At 44.7% G+C, this 23,355-nt stretch overlaps 1 protein-coding gene and 1 long non-coding RNA gene across 5 annotated transcripts; one reads left to right on the top strand and one right to left on the bottom strand.

The window, feature by feature from the left end:
- The first annotated feature begins 324 nt into the window (after positions 1–324).
- On the top strand, positions 325–2,765 carry LOC115589117 (uncharacterized). Its single transcript, XR_003985483.1, has 2 exons — positions 325–1,349; positions 1,447–2,765. It is a non-coding gene; the product is annotated as an uncharacterized LOC115589117 (long non-coding RNA).
- Positions 2,766–2,825: 60 nt separating this feature from the next.
- Positions 2,826–12,925, bottom strand: gpr185b (G protein-coupled receptor 185 b). Of its 4 annotated transcripts, none has more exons than XM_030429834.1 (2): positions 12,577–12,925; positions 2,826–10,855 (listed from the first exon to the last, which is right to left on the bottom strand). In XM_030429834.1, the coding sequence occupies exon 2, from the start codon at positions 10,851–10,853 to the stop codon at positions 9,786–9,788; it is 1,068 nt and encodes a 355-aa protein (XP_030285694.1). In that variant the 5' UTR covers positions 10,854–10,855; positions 12,577–12,925; the 3' UTR covers positions 2,826–9,785. The 4 variants fall into 4 exon arrangements, with proteins under 4 accessions (XP_030285694.1, XP_030285695.1, XP_030285693.1 ...); XM_030429835.1 differs by lacking the exon at positions 12,577–12,925 and adding an exon at positions 12,409–12,488; XM_030429833.1 differs by lacking the exon at positions 12,577–12,925 and adding an exon at positions 11,665–12,043.
- Between the last annotated feature and the right edge of the window lie 10,430 nt (positions 12,926–23,355).

Genomic DNA, 23,355 nt, shown 5'->3' on the forward strand with positions numbered 1-23,355 from the left:
AAATGAATCCAGCAGATAGAGAATTAAGGACCATAAAACCAATTAGAGTTTAAAGGGGCACCTTACAATTTTTGTTTTTTACCTATATTCTTGAACTATACGACAACGCAATGAGCAAAGGGCTCTTTTTTGATCTCACTTTACCAAAACTCAAAACACATGCTAGTCAAGTATTTAAACTTTTAAAACCCCTGACGTGCAGCAAAACAGAGGAGCGCGCTGGACCACCAGAAAACAAGTTTTGCGGGTCATTTCTAGCAAAACGTGTCGCGTGATCGGCCCCTCAGATGTAGGACAGTCATCCCAGCACTCTCTGGCATTATATTGATCATGTAGATTCAATTAGATCGACATCATCCTAAAGCAGTGACCATCTGAGTCCTCACAACGAGAGGATTCAGCGCGGGTCCTTCGCTGCTTACCACAGCTGTTCGTCCGCCCGCTGATGGCTGCGCTTCTCAAAACATCAGGGAGATCACATAATGAAGGGAGACACGGTTGACTAATTGCAGCAGGTCTGTTGCCAAACTGCTGCGAACCCTTTTTTTAAAGGAGCTCGTTGGCAGAGAGTCAAGGCAGCAGGTGGACGGCCGAGGATGCTGTTCGTCCCCTCGGGGGTCGGAATTACGTACCGAAGCCTGTCGCGCGTTTCCAGTCGCTACAGGATAGTGATCGTCAACAGGATTTTAGATTTTTTTTAACCCAATAGAGGTTGGATTTTTCTAATGATTCTAACCTGATCACATAAAACTTTTTGCTGGCAAGAGATCACAAGGGATTCTGGGAAATGTAGTGCCACGTTTAAAATAACTCCTGGAAAGCTGTGAACACGCCGGATCGATGATGTGCTAATAATAAACGTCCACTCCTGCATCGTTTGTTCCCGGCAGCGTGGGGGAAACAATCTTCACAGGTTTCACTCGAACGCACGTTAAAATTTTAAATCCGTGTGTGTGTGTGTGTGGACACAACAGATGCATGAATATCACCTTCTGTGCTCTTTTTTTTTCTCCTCCTCTCTCGAAAACACATGCACGTACACGGAGGTGATTTGCAGCATCCTGCAGCAGATGGTGGAGAGAGCCTTCTGACTCATAGCTAAAGAGAGAGAGGGAGAGGGGGGAGACAGACAGGAGAGGATGGGGGAGGATAGGGGAGAGGCGGGCGATGGAGACGGTGAGGCTGAGAGCTTCGTGCTCGCTCTGCTGTGGTGACGTAAAAGAAGCGAGGTGTGTGTCTGCGTGGGTGGATGCTGCGTCTTTTCCCCCTCCGTCGTCCTCCCGTCGCTGCGATGCTCGCCAGCCGCCACATGGGGGAGCCCTTTGCCTCCATGTTGAGACCGCATAGAGGTGAGTCAAGGAGGCGAACACACACACACACACACACACACACATTTCACACTTTCAAGCAGATTTGACTGATTAAAGGTTAAATTCTCTCACACAGGCTCACCTGCGTCAGAGGATCGGACGACCGAAATCTCCTGCTGGATTTGTTGAGAGAGGTGTGTGTGCGTGTGTGTGTGTGTTCCGTTATCCCACCTTCTCACACACACACACACACACACACACACACACTCTACAGCTCCGTTGGGAGTACATTCCTGCACACAGACATGGATTTTTTCACACCCTTTCCTTCCTGTTTGTGAACATCTCATCGGTGTGTGTGCTCCCTCCCTCCTCTTCTTTTTCTTCTTCTTCTTCTTCTTCTGCTTCTTCTTCTCGTCTTCCTCACTCTGTTTTTTTGCTGCCGTTATGCAAGCAGGGAGTGGTTTAATAATTCAGCGGCGTCTTTTTTTATGCCCCGGCTTTTCCTTCACACCACACTGACCTGCAATATTGACTCACACACTCTCTCACACACACACACACCCACTCGTGTGTAATGTCACGCAAACACCCACACACACAAACGCTGACGTCACTTCATGGACCCCAGAGAAAACACGACGTTACAGCTCTCTCATTTTTGTTGTTCTCAGTTTATTTGGCAAATTATTCTCCACTTTTTTTCCTCCCCCACCCTCTCCACCCGTTTCTTTTTTTTTTTTGTTTTTTTGTCTTTTCTTCTTCTCTGGTTTATTTACAATAGTAAAAATAAATCTTTCTCTTCAAGGTTTTACATTCGACATTTACAAGTGCAATGTGTAACATGTCCATCTTATAAAGTGCATTTGTACTTTTTGAATCGTTTAACCCCCCCACGACACCAACTCAGGAGGAAAAAACAATAAACAAAAGAAAATACAGTTTAAAAACTCAGAAAACAGAGAACATGATTCAAGGACGCCGCTCCTCTGACATCACAGTATCGTCACCCTTGAGGATTTTCAAAACCTGTGATTCTCGTGCACACGTGCTGCTTCCTCACCCGACAACATCGATGCATAAAACAATTTTTTTTCTTCTTCTATGAAGGCCATACACGGTCCGATAGAAAAATTAGCTCTGTAATGGTTTTTTTTTCTTCTTTTGATTGACAATCTCTGCACGCCTGAAGTGTTGCCAGGTTGTAGGTTACAGAGGGGAGAAGCCGAAACCTGGCTGGCCGACGACCGACGGGGGGCGGGGTGCTGCTTTATTTGCTGTCTGCACCCGCCCCGAACCCTGCTATCATTTCTACAAAAAAAAACAAAAAAAAACTCTTGTGTTAATGCTTGTGCTCAAAAGGAGAGAGGGTAAAAATAGACGACGATGAAGAAAAGGAAGAGGACGAGGCGAGCGGATGTTTCTGGAAGTGCTCAGGGGAGGGAGGGTCGATTTCTACTTCTGCTCACTACCTCCCTCCCTTTTCTTCTTCTTTTTTTTTTTGATTTTTTCTTCTTTTTTTATCTTCTTTCAGGGGAAACTATTTTTAGACGGGAGTCTGACCGACTAGCTTCTCGCGGGCCGATGTTGGACAAAGAGATGAAGTAGAGGGCGGGAGATGGAGGTGTCGAGTGTGGCAGGAGATGAGAGAAGTGTGACGGGAGTGGAAAAACGACGAGGGGAGGAAGAGGTGAGGGGGACGGGTTTTTTTGGGGAGAGTGGGGGTGTCTTTGAAACGACCTGCTCTCTGAGACACGACTCAGACAAAAATGACGTCACTGGAAATCTGACTGTGACGTACGACATTGTCACGCACAGCGCTCCCCCCCTCCCTCTATGTATCTGTCCCTTCAGATTACAGTTTAAGTCGGGAAGACGTTCAGCAGAAACACTGATATCATCTCTCAGGTCGTCTCTGCTGCCCGTAAAACACAAGTTTGACGTCACGGGACCCAAAAAAGTAAAGAAAAAAGTGAAAAGAGGGAGAGAAGGAAAAGGCGATGGGAGCGGAGAGGCAGGAGGATGAGGACGATGAGTGGGAGGAAGAAGCGAGGATGGGGGGGGGGGGAGGATGTCTTTGAAACGACCTACTCTCAGAGACGAAATGCCGTCACTGGAGATCTGACTGTGTGGCGTCACGCGCAGCATCGTCTCCCTCCCTCTCTCTTCATCCCCGTCCTGCCGGATTACAATTTAAGTCGAGAAGACGTTTAACAGAAACGCCGATATCATCTCTCACGTCGTCTCTGCTGCCCAAAGAACAAAAAAAAAGTCTGACGTCACCGAACCCAAAAAAAAAACCCCAAACAGCTCGGATCGGCGAACTTTCTGCTCAGTGTCCACATCGATAACATCAAGGTCAAAGTCTTTACCCCGTTACTGTTTTTGTCGAGTCTGCCCGCCTCAGATCTCACCACAAACGTGTACGTACACAAAAAAATATAAGACACTAGAAAGTCGAAAAATATGGCACTTTTTTCAGCATATCTGACGCTTTTTTTACATTTTTTTTTAACCACCCGGAAAAAAAAGGAAACATTGTTTTATAGGAAGAACACAGAAGAAGAGGAAGAAACACACACACACACACACGCTCACAACATGCTCACAGCAGCGACCATGTCTCGTAACTCATGCCCTGATGAACATTACAAAAATATACATTTGTCTGTACAGCATTGCATAATAAAAATAACACACACACTCACTTGTACGGTTTGTTTTTTTCTTTTTAAATTGAGTTATAGTCCTGTATAGCGGCCGTTAAAAGCCATTCTGCGTGTGTTTTGTGTTTTACAGTGAGAGTTGGTTGAGTTATGGTTCATTACAATTGGCTATGATCCCGGAGGGGGGAGAACACACACACACACACACACACACACACACACAGTGAGTGGTCGCTCCACTCCTGCCCCAGGAATGGTTGACTTGAGTAGTGGCATATTCACAGATGAGTGTTGTTAATTGTTAAGAACGATCACGAGGATGGACGTGCCAGATGGGACCGTCAGAGACCAGGTTTCCAATACAGGTGTGTCTGGAATATTCCAGCTCCGGCTGAGCGATTTTCAGTCAGGAAACAGCTGATTTGTTGGTTTTACTTGGCGGCTCATGACTCCCTCAGGACTTGGATCAAATAGAGACTGTTTCACCAAGAAAAAAAAGGGCTGAATAGGTGTCATTTTTCTGCTGACGTTCAGGGTTTTAAAAGCCAAGTCGTAGTGCACGTCAGCCATCTTGGGCGGCTAGGTACGGCAACACCACTAGGACAAGACACGGAGCTGAATTAGCTTGGGAATTTCATGCAACCTCGTGACTAGTGTGATAGGCCTAGAATAACGTGATAGCTGGTGGTATTGAGTCTTTTGAGAAACGAGGGGAAAAACAATTCTATTTTTTCCAATTTGGCGATATAATGGAGCCATTTCAATACTCTAAAATTATGACCCATCTTAGCTCCTACTGCTGTTATTGTGTACTGTCACAAATATTTACACAAATTGCACTTTTGTGTTTTAGCAATATTGTTTCTAAAAGATGCTATACCACGACAGCAGACACGCACCACAATCTGAAATGGTTATTAACAAATGTAGCCATAATCATAACTTTACATGTTTGCAGTTCTGTGTGTTGTTTGTCCAAGTGGTGTTGCCGTACCTAACGGTCCAAGACAATGGAGGCGCTTGGACATGTGCTACTCACATCTGTGACTGACAGTGGCATCCTTTTACTTAACTGGCGAAAGCCTTGCTTACATTAATTTGAATTTTTAAACACGTGTAATGGTTACGTATCAGAAACCGACTTCACCTTTTGAGGCTCTAGAAGCCAGCGAGCTAGCTGCTACCATGCTAGCACTAGTTGGTAACAATTTGATATTGGTCAACATCACAAATGTGCAAAACAAATGTGCTTTTTACTTTATTAGCACTTCCTGGTTGGCTCCCAAGTGAAATAATTACATTTAGCTGGTAATATTAAAAGTTTCTGTTAAGGTTTGAGTGACTTCACTTGAACTGCAGTCGAGACAGTTTGAAACAAAGAAGAATAAAAAACATATTTCTGTTTAATCCAAGTCTGGTTCATGACCCTTATATCGTCTGAGTTTAAATGATGTTTACTAGGCAGGTAAAACAGCTTGAAAGCTACATGCTAGCATTAGCCAAGCTAGTGCAGAGTCACAATTAAAGAGTCAAACTGTGTGAGCTTTTTTTTTCCTTTTTTTTAAAAAAACACTGCTGACGTTAAACCTCTCTGATCTGTTCTGTGTCCCATCTAGCATCTCCAAACACAAGTGACGCTCACGTCATTGTGCATACAGGGGAACAGTGTGCCTGTGGGATCTGCATCAGATTCCTATGTGAAATGGGTTTAATTAACTCTCCGGGATCGATTAGTTTTGACTCATCCCCGCGCCACCAAACCCCCCCACAGTGCTGCTGCAGCTCAACAAGCCTGCCAAAGATCTAAATCCACCGATCTTTATCCACCTTGTGCGTCCAGCTGCAGAGTAATTGAACGTATTTCACTTAATAACTGATGCAAGTCTTTCTCACCGTCGATGCAGTGATTGAGCAAAAAAGAGAGAGCGACGGAGGGAGGCGTCCAAACCAAAATAAGCAGCTAAATTTAGAGAGGGAAAAATAATTAAAATGCGCCTCTAAATGGAATTGGAGCATTCGCTTCATATTTAGATTCGTCCTACTTCCACGATTCATCACCGCTGCCGAGATGCTCTTATTTTGGAAGTCCCCCCACGAGCCACCGATGTGCTATTTGTTGCTTTTAGTCAGTCGCCTCTCGTCCGTCTCTCCATCTTCTTTGTCTCCATTGTGGCTTTTTTTTTCTTTTTTTTGTACACAGCGAAAATACAGTTATTGCGAAGGAGTTTTTCTGTTCCAATAAGGCCAAAAGAAAACCAAAACAACAAACAGTAAAGACACGAGAGATGCTGCCTTTTTCAAACAGAATCGTCCACAGAGTAGAGAGTAGTGTGTAGCTGTTGATTGTTTGCTGCTGCCGAGAAAAATACTCTTAACATTTAATTTACACGATAGAAAAGAAAAAAGAAAAGATCTGAATACCTGCGTCTCCTGAGCGCCATTTTCTGTGTGTTCCCCCGCTGTCGTCTATTTGGTTGAAAGCGTTTGAATTTTGGAAGTTACAGAAACAACCCTGTGTTTGTTTTTCTCGTATTGAGTTATTTTTTTTTGTGTGTATGTGTGTGTGTGTGTGTGTGTTTTTACAGTTTCCCAAAGCCAGTACACCTCCCACACGAGTACATTAGCAGCATGCCAGTATCTTAGTCACGGTGGCTCTCTCAGAGGAACGCGGGAGTGAAAACTATCTCTGCAGATCATTTAAATGCAGATAGAGGTGAGCAATGAATCCTGCTCACTACATCCTGCGTGCATTAGGCCGACTCCTGCGCCACTATTACCCAGATGTTATTAACATTAGCTGGATTTAACTTACACGATGCCCTTTCGGAGCGGCAGCGTCGGCCTGATTGGGTGCGTGGCGGACGTGACCCGAGGTTACGTTAAAGCGCGTCTCGCCTGGCGTTTCCATTTCACGCCGCGTCACCTCGCCTCTCTCGCTTCTCATTAACCCGCCGAGCCTTCGGAGGGGCCCCGGGACAGAACTGCTTCTTCCACGCAGTGTGTGTGTGTGTGTGTGTGTGTGCTGACAGGCTGCAATAAAGGCAGCGAAAATGGAAGCAAGCCAGAGGAGCTCAGTCCACACGATGCTCATGTTTAACAGCATGTTTCGTGCATCTTGTTCATATTTTAAAGATGTAAAAACCATCTACGATCAAAGCCGTCCACATGAAAGATGGCCTATTGACTACAGATTGTGCTGAGCTCTAGCTAATGGATAATCAATCAGGCGATGGAGTTAGAAATCTCCAGATTTAGAGTGGCGCGGTCTGAGCAGCGCTAACCGGCTGCAGATAAACATCCCGGTCCCCTTCGCCTGCTGAAGAACATCAGCTGCTCGCACCTTCCTCATGTCGGAAAGGCTTGTTTCTCCGGCGCTAAGGGGCCCATACATCGCTTTCCTCATGCATAATTTCTAGGGCGGGGATGCAAGAGAGGCGAGGCGAGGAGCAGCGGAGGATAGAAAGGACGGGGTCACGGACGCGCCGTAAGACCGCAGTGGATGTTTGAGGAGAATCTGAGCACGATTGGAGTCTTCTGGCTTCTTTTTCTTCATTTTATAATGATTGTCAGAGTTTAAGTTGAGTCATTTTGACCATTTTCTGTCAATATGGGAAGAATCCAGCAAATTGAAGCGATGAAAATGAAGTTTGAGATGATGTTTCATACAAAGACTCTGTTGTGTTTGACAGAAGCTGCAACGATTAGTCATATTGCTTTAATTTTTCTCGCTTCAAACTTCATTTTCGAATGATTTTTCTGTTCAGATTTTCATTCCAGTCATTAAAACGAAGCCTTGGCATTTCATTTTAAAAAATGATAGCTGCTTTGTTTGAGAGAAATCTGAGCTTCAATGATCAGTCAATGTATTGACGAGGCAAAGAAAACAAGTTGAAAACTATTTTGACAATCGCAGGACTGCAGAGTGAAACTATTTTGGTCGCACACGAACCAAAAACTCTGTCAAGTGCGACTAAACATTTTCATCGGTTGAACCAGTGCATCTAGAATTTAGAAGTTTCCGATTTCTTACTGCTTTGTGCTTCAACTCTATTCCTAGTTTTCAACCTTTTACATAATGTGTTAAGTAACACAGCGTTATCAGGTGCACCTAGATTACATGCTAGTGCACCTAAATGAAAATATTCGGCCCACCAGTGCAACCAGTGTGAAATTTTAGCCCGTAGCCAAAACATTTGCCGGTTCCAACTTCTTAAACTCAAAAATGTGCTATTTTTCTTTGTCCTTTATGACAGTAAATGAAGAGTCATTGGGTTTTGGACTGTTGGTCGGACAAAAGAAGCAATTTTTATGTATTTTTTCACAGTTTTTATAGACTAAACAATCTATAACCCTGAAAATAATCGTTAGTTGCAGCTCTCGTCTTGAAATTAGCTACTGCACTTTTTGAAATGACTCCTGTTTGCAAGCAGAAACAGGAAGTGGTTCCAAAATAAAAGCTTGTCTCTGAGTCACTACATTTACTGACCCAATTAGACTCGTCAATACAAAGTATTTTGTTTGTCTTTTCAGGACTGGAAGAAATTTAACATACCTTCAGCCGTCATGTAGGCATGGAAAAAAAAACTGATGGGTTGTCAATGAGTAAGAGAAGCTCCAATCCAGCCGAAATGGTCCTTTAACAGCCCGCCTCACGCTCCCTATCAAGATGGTGTAGAGAACAGCGTAGCCTACTTTACAGCGGCCTCTCTCCCCCCCGCAGCAGAGAGCATTCCCAGGGTAGCGGCGCTCTGCAGTGGCGCTGTCCTTGGTGCTGAATTCAGCTCTCTGCTTCACAGTCACGGCGCAGCGGCTGGCTGAGAAACCCGTTTCCCCTCCGACGGGGAGCAGATTTCATTTCATCACGGCAAGGACAACACACGCCTGCCTAAATATGGAAAATCCCTCGTCTGGTTTTCAGGGGTTATCTATGCATTAGGAGGCTGGTTCTGTTGGGGGTTTTTTGGCCAACTTCACGTACAGAACTGTGTTTCTGTGTTTGACAAAATGCAGATTGTGCTGTTGGCGTTGGGAAAAGTCAACACAGGCTTGTTTATGATCGTCTAATTTCAATCTCAGCGCATAATTATTGTTGCACTCTCCGTCTACAAACTCATTAATGACTTAATCTGCATCAGATCAAGGGAACGACGGTGATAAAATGCGTTTCAAGGGAGGAAATATTTTTGTTTTATCCCTCTCAGGAGAAGACTGCAAAGATAGCTCATTGAGAATACTCAAGGTCATTCATTGTGTATATTTAGCTCGTTGTATTTTTATCCACACACCACTTAATTTCAAACACATCAGTGGAAAACACAGACAGTATTTTAAGACTGTTTCACTCCTTCTGATTGCATAACCATGCAGTGCTGCCCGAGCTCAGGTCCAACGGAGATTTAGGACATTTCCTCCTAAACCCCGTGGCCACATTAATGCTACTCTTGAGAAGTAGGCCTCACTTCTCGCACCCTAAAGGAGGTCGGTTGGGAAAGTCACCTGACACGCTTCCTACAACCACCATGAGGATACCTTGATCAGGTTTTTGCAGTTGGTTTCAGGCCACCATCACCATCACCATCAGGACATGATCTTTAGTAGCTTGATCTTTTTTTTTTCGGACCATGCACCGTCCTCCGTTCGCCATGTGCGGCCAGCCGTGCCCTCGCCATCAGCCTCCCAACCCTGATATGAAGCGTCAAGGACGCCGTAACCTTCAACCCTTCTCATCTTGAACCCCGTCGCGTCCTCTCCATCCTTCAACCCTGACTCGGCGTCAGGCGTCATGCCAGACAGAAACCGACCGTCCCTGCTACACGTCACTGGAGGTCCTGGGTCTGAGGGAAAGGTTGGACGGGACGCATCCGCAGCACGCCATCCAAAGCGACTTCTGGATGTCCGGGTTCCGGAACGCATAGATGATGGGGTTGATCACAGAGCAGCAGGTAGCAGGGAGGACCGTTGCGTAGGTGTATATCACGGGATAGCTGGAGTCAGCCACGATGGAATACATGGCGAACGGCAGCCAGCACGCCCCGAAGGCACACAGGATGGCCGACAGTGTTGAGACGCCTTTGGTGGTGGAGATGGCCACGAACTGGTGCTGCACGGCAATCTGCTGCGCATGGCGGAAGGCGATCTTGCAGATCTGCAGGTAGAGCTGCATCATGAGGGCGAAGACGAGCAGGAAGGTGACGGCGAGCGCCACGGCGTTGTTTTTGGTGACGGGCCGGCAGATGCTGCACGTGGACTCGTCCCTCAGACAGTTCCAGCCAAGCGCCGGCAGCAGGCCGAGCGTGAGGCACGATACCCAGATGAAGACCACCATCACGTAGGTGAAGGTGACTGTTCGTTCAGTGTGGTAGGTCAGGGCATTGTACAGCGACAGATAACGGTCCACTGTGATGGCGAGAATGTTGAGGACTGACGCCGAGAAGGCCGAGATGAGCAGTCCGACCGACAGCAGCGTCACAAACTCCACCGAGCTGTCAACCAGATAGGTGAAGACAAAGTTCAAGATGAGGCCAAGCCCGGCTAGAAGATCGGCCACCGCCAACGATCCGATCAGGATGAACATCGGAGCGCGGAGCGTCGGCGTGTAGAACAGCACGGCGATCACCAGGGCGTTCTCGCAGGAGATGAGCGTGCCGGTCACGCAGAGCGCGATATCCCAGGGGCTAACTTCCTGGACAGCTACGGCGGTGGTCGCCGGCTGGAGGTCAGGGGTCAGAGTCTGCACGGGCTCAGAGGAGGAGTTGGAGGGGTCTTCGGCCAGGCTCCACGAGGTGGAGAAGTCGAAGGGGTCGAGGGGGGAGGAGGAGTTGAGGCTGCTACCGCTGCCACTACTCATGGCTGCTGCGGCGGCCAGGGAGAGAATCATAGCTGGAGAGAGAAGAGAAGGAGAGGAAAGGAGGTGGAAGAAGGAGGGATTGATCAGGTTTGAAAAGGATAGACGAAGAAGAGGAAAGGAAATGAGGGAAATGTTCAGACGACGAGTGATCAAATATGCACATGAGAAAGCCGGAGGGAGATATGAAAGAGGGACGAAGGAGGAAAAACAGAGAAACAAATATCAGTGGGTCAGGGGTGGAACGAAAAGGGAGGAGGGGAAAAGTTCAGATAACAGCGAGGACGGGTTGAAAAGACCAACGAAACAGAGCGAGGAGTCAAAACAACACGGCAAGTTTCAGAGGAAAGAGAGTCGGCAAGGGGAGTGAGAGAAAACGTACGTATGACGCGAGGAGGAAGGGGAGGTTGTTGTGGGAAAGAGGATGAAAAAGAAAGCGTGATCGAAACAGGACGAGGAGGCATGAGGCGAGGACATAACAAAGGAGGGATGTGGGGAAGTGAAGGACAAGGAGAGAGGAGGGTGTCAACGTTCATCCCCTTTTATGAAGGGGGCAGTAAAGACATACTTCATCCGTCCATCAATCCAATCCTTCAATCCGCCCATCCGTTCATTCATTCATTCATGAAAACAACCATGCTCTTGACCCCCCCGAGCACGCACGTCACCAGCAGCTCCCACGCACCATGCTGACAGGTAATTAGCGGCAGAACAACCTCAGGTGTGAACACAAGTTAATCCATAAATGAGAAGCAAATTCCCTCCATATTGGCTCCGGAGCACAAACCACAAAATTAAAAGAATCCCGACAGCGAGCAAAGCTTAAATCGGGCTGCGTTCCTACCTAGAAGATGTCGGATGCTCGATTTCCTCCCAGTCCGAACCATCATCAACAAAATCTATTTTTAGAGCATCTCTAAAAATGGTGCATGACGTCCTGGGGCACGGCGGCTGGTGGTAGCTGCTGTCCTATTCACCGGGTGGCGTGTATGAGCGCGTGCCCGTGCGTGAGTGCGTGCGTTAGCATGTTAATTTCGGATTCAGCCTCGAGAAGAAGAAGAAAAGAGAAGAAGAAGAAAATCGGCACAAGGCTAATTTTAGCTTCGCCGAGCTCGGAGCTTGCCAGAGCGCGCGCGCGCCAAAAAAAGGACGAGGAGCTCCATTCACAAAAAAATGTCTCCCCCTCTCTCTCTCTCTCTCTTCTTCTCTCGCTCACACACACCTCCCACCTCAACCTCCACACACACACACACACACACACCCTTCCTCCACCCCCCCGCCCCCTTATTTTTTATCTCCCTCCTCCTCACGCACACACACTCACGCGCACACGCCGTCAATGACTGCAAACGGCCGGGGAAGGTCACCACCAGCACCAGCACCACCTCCACCAGCACCACCACCTCCACCTAAACCCCCGCAGCTGACGGGGAGGAGGAGGCTCACATCCCTGCGGTAAAAAATAAAAAAGAGAGGGAGCTCGTGCAGCATCCACGAGCTTTTTTTAACGGCTGCTCAGTCTTTTTTCTTCTTCTTCTTCTTTTTGTTGGCGCGTGTTTCGGTGAAAAAGAGAAGAATAAATAAATACCTGGATCAGTTTCATTCAGCTGCAGCAGTGCAGTCCCTGAGCCAACGAGCGAGTGAGGGAGCGAGGAGGGAGGACGGGAGGAGGAGGGAGGGAGAGATGAGAGGGAGACCACGCCACAGACACACACACACACGCACACAAATAGAAGAAGAAGAAAGAGAACATTACCCGCTTGTCTTCTTTTTCTCCCCTGCAGGACACGTCTCTCCCGTCCGTTCTCCTCCACTGTGTCCGGATGTTTTGTTTTTTTAAATATATGTTCTTCTTCGAGGGTTTCCCCCCTCGCTCTCTTCTTCTTCTCCCCTTTTTTTTCTCCCACAGTCAGCGGCGCGCGCTATATTCCTCGGTTGGCATGGTTATTAGCCTTCTGTCGGAAGCTCCGTCCTCGCGCTGCACATCCTCGGCCCCTTATTGGACGTGCTTGTCATTCTCCTCGTCTGACGTCAGAAGTCTCGGCTCCTCCAGTCCCCGTCATCGCGGCCGGTGTGTGAATCACGGAGAGGGAATTAATAATATAATGAAAATAAATAGAGGAATGGAAAAATATCAAATATACATTAAAAAAAAAAAATATATATAAAAATATAAAAAGTTCAAACTAAATATATTCAAAAATGTAAAAGAATAAAAAAAAAGACTTAAAAAAAGATAGAAAAGATATATAAATATAAAGAATGAGAAAATGTAAAAAAAATATATATATATAGCATATGTATATAACTAAAAATATAAATGAAAGTATTGAGAGCAAAGAAATATTCTAAAATAATTTTAAGAATAAAAGATAATATATATATATACATATAAAGAACAAAAACTATGTACATATAAAGATATATATGAAATATATATGATATTTTTAAAATGTATAAATTATTATGAAAATTATAAAAATATATAAAACATATAATTGTACAAATATTTTTTTTAAATAAAACAGTATAGAAAATACATATAAATATAAAGATTAAACACCGAAATATATCTAAATATATATTTACATATAAATATAACATACAAATGATAGACAAAAATAGCTTTTAGTCATTTGTATAATTTATATTATTTTTTTTTTTATTTATTTTCCATGTAGATGTGAGTATGTGTTGTGGTGATTTCATCCCACCTCACACACATGCAGGTGCAGAGCAGCTCGTGACACCTGTCCCTCCCCATGACTTACCTTAAAGGTGAAGCTGACCCCCACTTTTCTGATTCATCTCCTCCCACCCAAAAATATTGCGTCACAGGATAAAAAATAAAAAAAAGTCAGGCACAGACAGCGTTTAAATCCAGATGCTGCATCTTGCATTGTTCATGTGCATCCGCAGCTGTATGCGTGTGTGTGTGTGTGTGTTTATGTATGTATGTATGTATGGTGGTGCTGGTGAAGGTGAAGGTGGTGGTTATGCAATCTCGCGGTGCTGCTGGGTGTCTCACTGCATTGCTCACGCGCACGCGCGCACGCACGGCCCGGGCCCACATGTGTCGCCATGCATGAAGAGAGAGCGGCGCGTGCGTCTGTACGTGTGTGTGTGTGTGTGTGTTTAGTGTGTGCGCACGTGGCCTCGGTGTGAGCGTGCAGCAGCTGGGTGATGAAGTTCTAATGAGTGAAACGTTGATTGATTGGATGGAGTCAGAAGTGTTCCAGTCGGTATTAATCTAATGTTGATCCACATTAAAGGATGATCTCACAGCCTCAGAGTAAATATTATTAAACCTGTTCCTATAAACTGTCATGGTGCCCAACGTTTTAATCTCTGCTGTGTTCTCATTAAGTGTTTTATTGATCCCAAATAACTAATAAAACACAGTGTTAAATATCGTGTGGAAAGAGGAAAAAGCAGAACCACGTGTAGAAATGATTTAAAAGTTCAACACTGAAAAATGTGACTTTGATAAAAACTGTGAAAGACTTTGCATTAAGTGTACTAAATGTAATAAAAGTAAAAACACTTGTAATGAAATATAGATATAATAATTCCAGAAAGGGTTTTACATTTTATTGGATTATAATTATATTATATAATAGTTTACATAACTTTATAGTTGCAGCTGCTACACATGGAGTTAATGACTTTGTACCCTGCTATAATTCAACTAAAATGTGAAACTGAAGGTTTAAAATTAATGTGGTGGAGTAAAAGTGAAATATTTCCATCTGCAGCCCGCCTGAAATATACAGGAGTATACGTAGAAAGTGGCAAAAAATAGGGAAACTTGAGTAAATGTAGTTACTTTTCACCACTGGTCTCCACTGAGTAGAGATCTTTAAATACTCAATATGATATATAAACATACATTAACTCTTAAGTAACCACCACTAATCAATCACTCTAGTAATATTAAAGGAATCTGACACTTTCATCAAAAGGTCTTCACAATTACTTTTGAGTACAAAGTAATATCACATCCTATAATAGTCTTAAACAGAAGCATGAGCAAGCAACGCCCACCATGTCTCCACGTTTGTTGGGATAATGTACGTACACACAATATGTAACAAGGGTTGTTTTTTGCAGTAATGTGAAATTATACCTTTAAAACTATCTTAACAGGTGGAAATAACAATATTATTAATTATTATTAATATGAATAAAAACAGCATAAACTGGTCTGTTTAAGCACTTTAGTGCTTCTGAAGCGGCCGTGCTATAAATCAATTAACTCTTCTTGGATTCCTCGGCGTCCTCCTCCGTCAGATTAATTTTTTATTCGGTTAAACGGGTGCGTGACTCTTTGCCTGCCTGCCGTGACACGATCCTCCCTCGTGTTTGAAAAAAAAAAGAAACCTTGTATTTGTTTCACGGCTCAGTTACATCATCGCACCTTTAGTGTAGGAAACTCCCGAGACGGCCCACGCGCTCTGCACTCTGTCTTCACCTCTCTTTATTCGCCGTTAAGCCCACGAGCACAGAGGATAACTGAGAGAGAGGAAAGAAGCTTTTGGTGTGTTTTTGATGCAAACACACACACACGCACACACACACACACGACTTCCTCCAATCAGTTAAAGCGCCTCGTCTTCCTTTTTCTTTTCTTTTTTTTATTATCATCTGTAGATGTGTATGAATCACCACACATGATCAGAATACAGATGAAATGCGAGTGTGTGTCTTCATTGACACCCCCCCCCTCCCCCCCGCGTCTGACTTCATTCATCTTTCCAGCAAAGCACCATGGGTAATTGAGAGCTGTTACATCATCATCTGGCTGCTCCGGCGTTGCTTTGTAGCAGAAAGAGCCGGCCCGTCTCTCTCCTCTCTCCGTTCCCGCTCTACTCTGCTCTTTGCTCTGTTGTTGTACAATGATGACAAAGCATGCCAAAGTCAAAACTGTATTACATCACTGGTTAGCTTTTTTCTTTTTCTTCCAGCGCCAGGATGGTGGTGGCGGGGGGACGGACGCCGCACAGTTGTGTAACTCCTTCATATTTAGGGCAGTGGTGCATTGGCCATGCGTCTGGCGTCGGAAAAGATACGTGGTGGCGCTTTAGGAAACAGGATAAGCAGACTTAAATCCCCCCATGCACACTTGCTGGAATCGCCTCAGCAGTCGGAGCGGATGACTAATACGACTCCCACCCCTTCACTCCCCCCTCCTCCCCCCCTCACACACACACCTACACACTCCTTCACACAACAACCAGTGGGTTTCCCAAGAGTCTGCTGCTCAAAGGAAAATCCACCGGCTCATATGGATCTTTACTGTTTTATTATTATTGTAGTGTGGGAGTTCGGCACGTAATAAGTGAGATTTCTCTGTCTTGTATACAGATATTGGAAGTATGTGAAGGATTTCGATGCATTTTGTGTTGTTTTTGGTCGTCTCGTAAGAATAATGTCGGTCTCTCAACATGTCAGCTTTCAGCGTTTCTGCAAAACAACTGGTGCGCTCACGTTTGGACATGTCATTGGCTGCCAACAATGTCGTGGGTATGACTCGGATGTGGAGGTGATGATGATGGTGTTGGAGCCACAGGCAAGATTTCCAAGCCAGTGACCGCTGTTCAAGACTGTGTATCAACATTTGTAAGCGAGACACCGCTGGATCTCGGCACAATTTCTAGACATCTATATTAACTGAAATATCATGTAAACGTTCCATATTATGCTCATTTACAGGTTCATACTTTGACTTTAACTTACGTTTAATGTTTTTGGAATACTCAACTATCTTTACGTACTTTAATGTTCAAAAAACACATTATTTTTCTCGTTCATGTTCACTTTTCTTTCATTTCTGTTCCCCGGTCTGACTGAACACCCACTTTTGGTGCCTGTCTCTTTAAGACGCCCTAGTCTGCTCTGATTGGTCAGCACACACAGGCCCGAGCAGTTACCGTGCAGCTGTGACAACCTTACGGACGTCATGATGGCTCGTTTTGAGGGAAACTGATGAGTCTGGTGATCATCTTTAGCTTTGTGACTCTCCCTTTCACGTTACATCTCAATTAATAAGAGTTGTTTAAAACATGATCATGTCCTAACGCTGAAATCTCATTTTAGAAACTGCTGAATCACTGAACCTCAGCGGTGACGCATCGCGACGCTCATCCTGTCGCACCGAGGGGGCTCCTGCATCATTTACAGGCCTCTCCTCTTGTTTTGCAGGAACGGAGGTCTTAAACAGCGTTTGAGATTGAATCACACACTGAATCACCAGTGGCGCTGTCGTCTCTTTCCCAAGTGGAGACAAACATGCATTATTCAGTGCGCTACTGTAGGATTAAGAGGAGGACACCGACTTTTCAGACCCACCGAATCCCTGCAGCGCTGTCGGGACGCGTGATTCGGTAGTTAGCGGTGGCTTTGGGGAGCCATAACTCCGCTTTGATTAAAGGTCTCAGTGAAAGGTCAAGAGGGAGAGGGAGTCAGGGAGGGAGCAATTGATGGACTACAGAGAGCCTTTTGGTTGATGCAAATGTAAAGTGTCCCTCTTCTCTAAGTCTTGAAATGCCTCTGTCTCGCTGTGATAATGATAAATTGGACTGATTGTGCTCGAAAAAATCAGCAAAAATCTGTTTTTCTTACATTTCCAAGCAGCTTATTAAATCTGCATTGAGGTTTTTTGCCTTTAAAGGTGTAATTTGTGTTAACTGGTCTGAATTCAAAGGCAGCTCTGAAACTTTACGGGGCAGCATAACCGCTAACTGCTGCTCACTGTACTCTTTGCGGTAGTTACCTTTGGCTGTAAGCACTAGCTGTCGTTAGCATGTATCCCAGTTAGCTGTGCAGCCTAGTGGCCCCGTTCGCTGAAGGGAGTCTGTGTCTTGATGTTCAGTTTTACCGTTTGCTGTTTTATTTTGAAAGGTTTAATTACTTCCTGTCTTTGTCTTGTTTTCATTCCTTTTGATCGTCCCGATTATCCCCCTGTGTATTTAATCCTCGTGATTCATCCTGTTTTGGTTTAGTTTTTGAATGTTTTGTATTTCATTGGTTCTAGGAGTTTTGCCTGTTTTTTTCATATATGCTTTTTGATAAACATCCTGTTTTAATATATTTTGAATGACTGGCAGCCAATAAGGAACCAGTCATTTCTTTTGTCCCTGAAATAACATACAACAGAAGTACCTGATTGTCGACGTACGGTCGCAGTCTGGTTACGTTTGGCAAGAAAAATACTTCTTCGTGTTTGGAATACATCATCGTTTGGGTTTGATTACTACGTTACTTGTGTCACTTCCCATCAAACATATCTACCAGATTACCAGATTTCTATGTTATAGTTTTCCCCGGACGAACATGGTCTATAACTTAGTATGTAGGACTTGATTATGAGAAATCGGACAGAATTTTTGCAGTAAAGCCGCCATGTTGCCTTTTTTAAAATGTAGCGTTTTGGTCATTCAGTGGTTGAGATGTTCTTTTAAATACCACTAATACTATTTGTGTTCGCTATGTGAGTGTGTTTGTACAGCACTTCCTGTTTGCGACACTGTCTTTCCGTCACTACCACTAGAGGGTGCTAAAGTTGTACATGTTCATAGTCTCAGCAAAGCAGCTTTAACCTCATTGATTTGGTCTAATGGGGCACATCAGAGAAACTATCATTATACCTGGAAATAAGTGCTTTTTTCTTTTGCTGTAATAGCCCTAAATATGAAAAGTTCGACCAGCTCCACGAGCGAAACGAGCAGCCTCACGTGTGTCTCCTCTGAGCATTTTTCATTTCCACCTGGCTCACTCTGTGGAGCTGCCGCATGTACCTGACCGGGAGTCCACCTGCGAGCGTGGGAGTGAGCACGACTTGCGCACATGCCGGTCATTATCTCGCCGAGGTGTGCGGCAGAGTGGTCTTTAAGTGGGGCTCGGTAATGATGATGACGAAGGTATCGACATCACGAGAGTGCCCTGGATGATTCAGAGAGACAGGAAGAAAAAAAAAAGGGAAGTGTGTATTGATGATCTGTTGGCAGGGCATGAGAGGGAGAAGATGAAGGGGAGCAGGGAAAAAAGAAGGAGACAAGCTTTAATCTAGTTTTTATTTCTTTAATAATGAATGTCAGATGTGCACAGCTGTTATTTGTGATAACATGTTGTTCACAATATCTAATTCATTTTACTTAAAACAGTATGTTGTGTTTACTTGTAGCCTAAAGCTACAACAACACTGAGAAAAGTTCAATTCTGCTACAAAACATCCTCTCAATACACTTCTTCACCATTTTGGTCTGGTGTCACCGTTAGCTTGTGGTGGCTAATGTTAGCTTACAATATTCTCTACCTGCATGATGTAGCCTGATGTATATTCGCTTTACAAACTGCACGTCCTTTTGCTTCCTGTTCTAACTCCATGAGACTTTATCTCTGTGTTTTAATCCGTAATCTATTTAAAACAGTTCTCTTCATATATATTGTCAATTGTTTAGCATAAAACGTGTTTTTGGCAAATTTAATGGTTTAGATAAAATGCAAGCTAGACAGTTAGCCTGTCAGCTAGCGTAGCTGGCTGCTAAAATGAAGAATGATGAGGTCAGACATCAGTCACCATAATTTTTGGCAGCTCTTTCACACACTGGGTGTAAAAAAGAGCCATAGCATGTGGCTAGCTTACATCGCTTACAGTTATCTATCTGCCTAAAGGCTCAAAACCGGTCAGGTTGCTGGGCGCCTGATATTGTCCCATTCTATATCCTCTCAGTCCGGTCACCCACATCAATTGTGAAGCCTCTCAAGCAACTAACTGAAAGGCATCATGGGAAATCTATGGAGATCTAATGAGACTTCAACTTGTAGGCTAAAGGCTACTTGTGGACGCAAGAATAGTTTGTCTCACTGTGTTGTAGTTGCTGTCAAAATAGTCAAATAAAACCATACATTAAACATCAATTACCAAAAAAATACGCAACTTTTTTCAAATTAAAACTTAACCGTAGGTGGTCGTCAATACCTGATGGTATTGTTTCAAATCTGATTCTAAGATTGTCCAAAAACTACAAAGATGATAATAAAACTTTCAGATCCTCAACAGATGTGGTTAAAAATTGAAATAAAGAAGTTTCTTCCTGCTGTATCCCTCCCTGACTTCATTACACAGCCACAGTCACAAGTCTTAAAAGTGGCTTTTTCACTCCTCCATAGAGAGCAACATGCCCTCTGGTCCTGGCTCCACTCTGTTGCTTCCCACTAACTGTATCCATCCGTCCACCCAGCCGTCTCTTCTTCTGTTACAGCAGCTGGACTCAGACTCGGGTGCTTCACTGATTGCCCTCCAGCTGCTGGCTCTGCTCCTCTGGATGGAGCCCAGGGGGCCTCTGGGACCAGATGCTGGCCAGCTGTTGTAGCTCTTGTCCGGGCCACTCAGTCACCAGATGGCCTCTCACCTCTGGACCCGTCTGGATTGTCCTCGTTGTTGCCTCTGTCTGGCCTGGAAACCCAATCGGTCCATCGGTCCGGGACTTTTATCACACTGAGTGACAACAAGCACAGACGGGTGACTCAGGACTCATGTTATCTCTGGAGTCTTTGCACAAATCGTGGCACTAACATGTAATAAGGTTGTTGAGAGGTGTGCTGATGTGTTTAAGGAAAAGAGAGGAAATGATGTCATTATTACATCACAGCTGTAGATACAAATCTTTTTAACAGTGATGTCTTGTCTTAAAATGCATGTTTTGGTCGGCATGGACACGGCATGAAAATGTCAAGACATCTCGTAAAAAAAAAAATCCCATGGTTTGGTGCTTACAAATGTTGAAACCCAGTCTTGAACACTTGTCTCTGGCTTGCCATTCTTTCCTACATGAAATCCAGCTCAAATATATGTAATCTGAACACAATATGACACGGATTGTATAAATGCTGATACAATATGTAATGTAACGTGCAAATGTGAAGGTTTTTCAGGTTTGCAGAGATGTAAAACATTTTGTTCCGCCGACCGGCTCGTGGCCGACGCTCCAAAGAAAGATTCACATAGATTTTAAAGAGCCTTGAGGAGAAGTTCATGTCCTGTCTGCTTACTCTATGCTGTGATTCATTAATGTATAATGTCACAGCACAGCTCAAGGGAAGGACGAAGAGGACACCGTACATGACATTAACTAGAAACCAATTTAACAAATTGGAAAATGAAAAATGCGACGGATCAGAAAAAGTGCAGATTTTGTAAAACGCATGAATGAGAAAGCAACTGACGTACGTACACAAGTGTCAGTCATCCCGCTGATGAACTTCCTACAAATCTTCACAGAGGAACCAATCAGCGCTCAGAGGCTGCGACCATTAAAATACAATACACACATTAGTAAACACACAAACACACACACACAACATGGCCTCCGGTCAACGCACAGCTTCATCTTGTCGCGGGGGATTTAAGAGTGTGATATCAGAAAAAGGTCAGTGAGCAGACGTACAGGAAAAAACAATAACAAAATAAAAGGCAAGTGACATACTGTATACACACACACACACACACACACACACAGACTGACACACTCATACCTCTTGCCTGGAGGTACTACTATTCCAGTCAGTTCCTGTTGAGACAAGTAGCAAGATTGAACGTGCGTGTGTGTGTGTGTAGGTGTGTGTGCGTGTGTGTGTGTGTGTGCGTCTCCTGTTGTGAGTGATGTGTCTGAAGGAGTTTCCTGCAGAGAGCTGCAGTGGTGTTTTGTCACTCGTCGAGATGCAGCAAGGAAACCCGACTGTGTGTGCGTGTGTTTGTGTGTGTGTGTGTTTGAGAGAGAGATGCTGACGGAGGGAGGAAAAGGAAGACTGAGTTATGGAGAACGATTTTCTTTGCTCTCCGGTCGGTGAGAAGAGATCATGACGAGGGTAAAAAACTGGACAGAAGAGAATGAAGAGACACAAAGAGAGAAGAGTAAATCAACCGAGAGGCTTCGCACAATAACACCTCTGAAAAATACAATAAAGACGATATAACACCCATAAATAAAAAGAGGAGACCGGCTCACCACTTGCAGGTGGCACACAGGGTGATTCTGTAGCATCAAGAGACGATATAAACACATCAGACGGAGAAAAAATATCTTCTTTGACTGAAACAAAATAAAAAGTCTCTGAAGATCATAACACAGCGGATATTATTATTGAGTTCATAGTTTGCTGGCTGTGTTATAGGCTGTGCATTTCAGCAGGGGGTGTAGCTTCGCTCTTTAAAGGAGTATTAACCAGATTTTGGCCACCAGGGGGCGGCAGAAGGGGCTGCTAAGAGATAACATGACAAACGGACATGGGAGGCGATTGACACCTGAGGAGTGGGAGCCCAATATTTGGCTTCTCTTTTATTCAAAGCTGTAGTTTGATGTTCGCAAACTCCCGAGTAATACATCTGCTTAGCTGCTAGATTCTAATTTTGTTTCACTGCTAACGTAGCTGGACAGGCGGCATACAGGGTGTTATTAGAGCTTGACTGCTACAGCTGGAGTTACGCTGATGGGATGAGATGGACCCAAAACAATAAAGCTAATATATAGTACTTAATTAAGTCGAACCCATCCTCACATGTAAACAACTGAATAGATCGATCACCAGCAACTCCCAAAACGATATATATCAATAGCCCTTTTTAGATAGAAAAGGCGGCACATTTGCTCCAAGGTAAGGACGACAATGTGCCAGCCTGTCTTTCTAAAACCGAGGCGTCATATTCCTCCTTTCCAAAAGCCGCATTTGAGGTAGTCGTAAACACGTGACGTGACGTGAAGCTCGAAGTTTCGCTGTGAACAATGACAACGAATTTGACTTCAAAATAAGAGCTTTACATTGCACCCCATTGGAGTTTAGAACTGGGTTCTTAGCGGGGGGCTTTTAATTTGAAAGTAGCGACCGTCCTTAGCTTGCCGACACAACATCAAGCTAACACAACCAAACAGCTACAGAGACCGAGGAGACGCTAGCATCTCCTGGATCTCAGCGGCTGTCCAGTTGCTCATCTTGACGTCCGCGGATGAAATGATGGACTGACTGCTGTGATCAGCTGTTTCCTGGTTTTAAAACTCCCCGGCTGTGGGTCGCAGAACAGTGCAGGTCATCGACACCTCCGCCCACCTCATGCAGAGGCTTGTTTTTAGATAGCAGGCGAGGCGGAAATAAGTGTATCCTCCAAGGCGGAAAATCGGCGGACCAAAACAGACCCCCAATTTGCCGCCCTCTGTCTAAAACCGCGGACCGAGTCGCCAAAAGGACGGGCAAATTGGCGGCTTGGTGCTCTGTCTAAAAATGGCTACTGTTGCTGAAACAACAAACTAGGCTCAGGCGTAGCGGACCTTCATCGTACTTTCACAGTTTGGTTAGGTAGGCAAGAAAACTTCTTGGGTAGGTTTATGAAAACATTGTGGTCAGGTTACTTCAAATGTATCTCGGTTACGTAAGTACCTATAGTTCCATTATGTACATTACAATGTTTTTAGAACTCATTGTTGACTTCTTGTTTCTTACTGGACACGAACAGCGGTCTCATGAATGTAAAGTCCTGCAC

The sequence above is a fragment of the Sparus aurata genome, chromosome 10, assembly GCF_900880675.1.
Source record: "Sparus aurata chromosome 10, fSpaAur1.1, whole genome shotgun sequence".
Taxonomy (NCBI): Eukaryota; Metazoa; Chordata; class Actinopteri; order Spariformes; family Sparidae; genus Sparus; species Sparus aurata.

What these genes read in the sequence shown, in the direction of transcription:
- gpr185b (XM_030429833.1), bottom strand. Translation starts at nt 11,710, where the DNA reads ATGATGGTTCGGACTGGGAGGAAATCGAGCATCCGACATCTTCTAG. An exon ending in GAGCATCCGACATCTTCTAG is followed by an intron (nt 10,856 to 11,664) that starts GTAGGAACGCAG and finishes TTCTCTCTCCAG; the next exon opens with CTATGATTCTCTCCCTGGCC.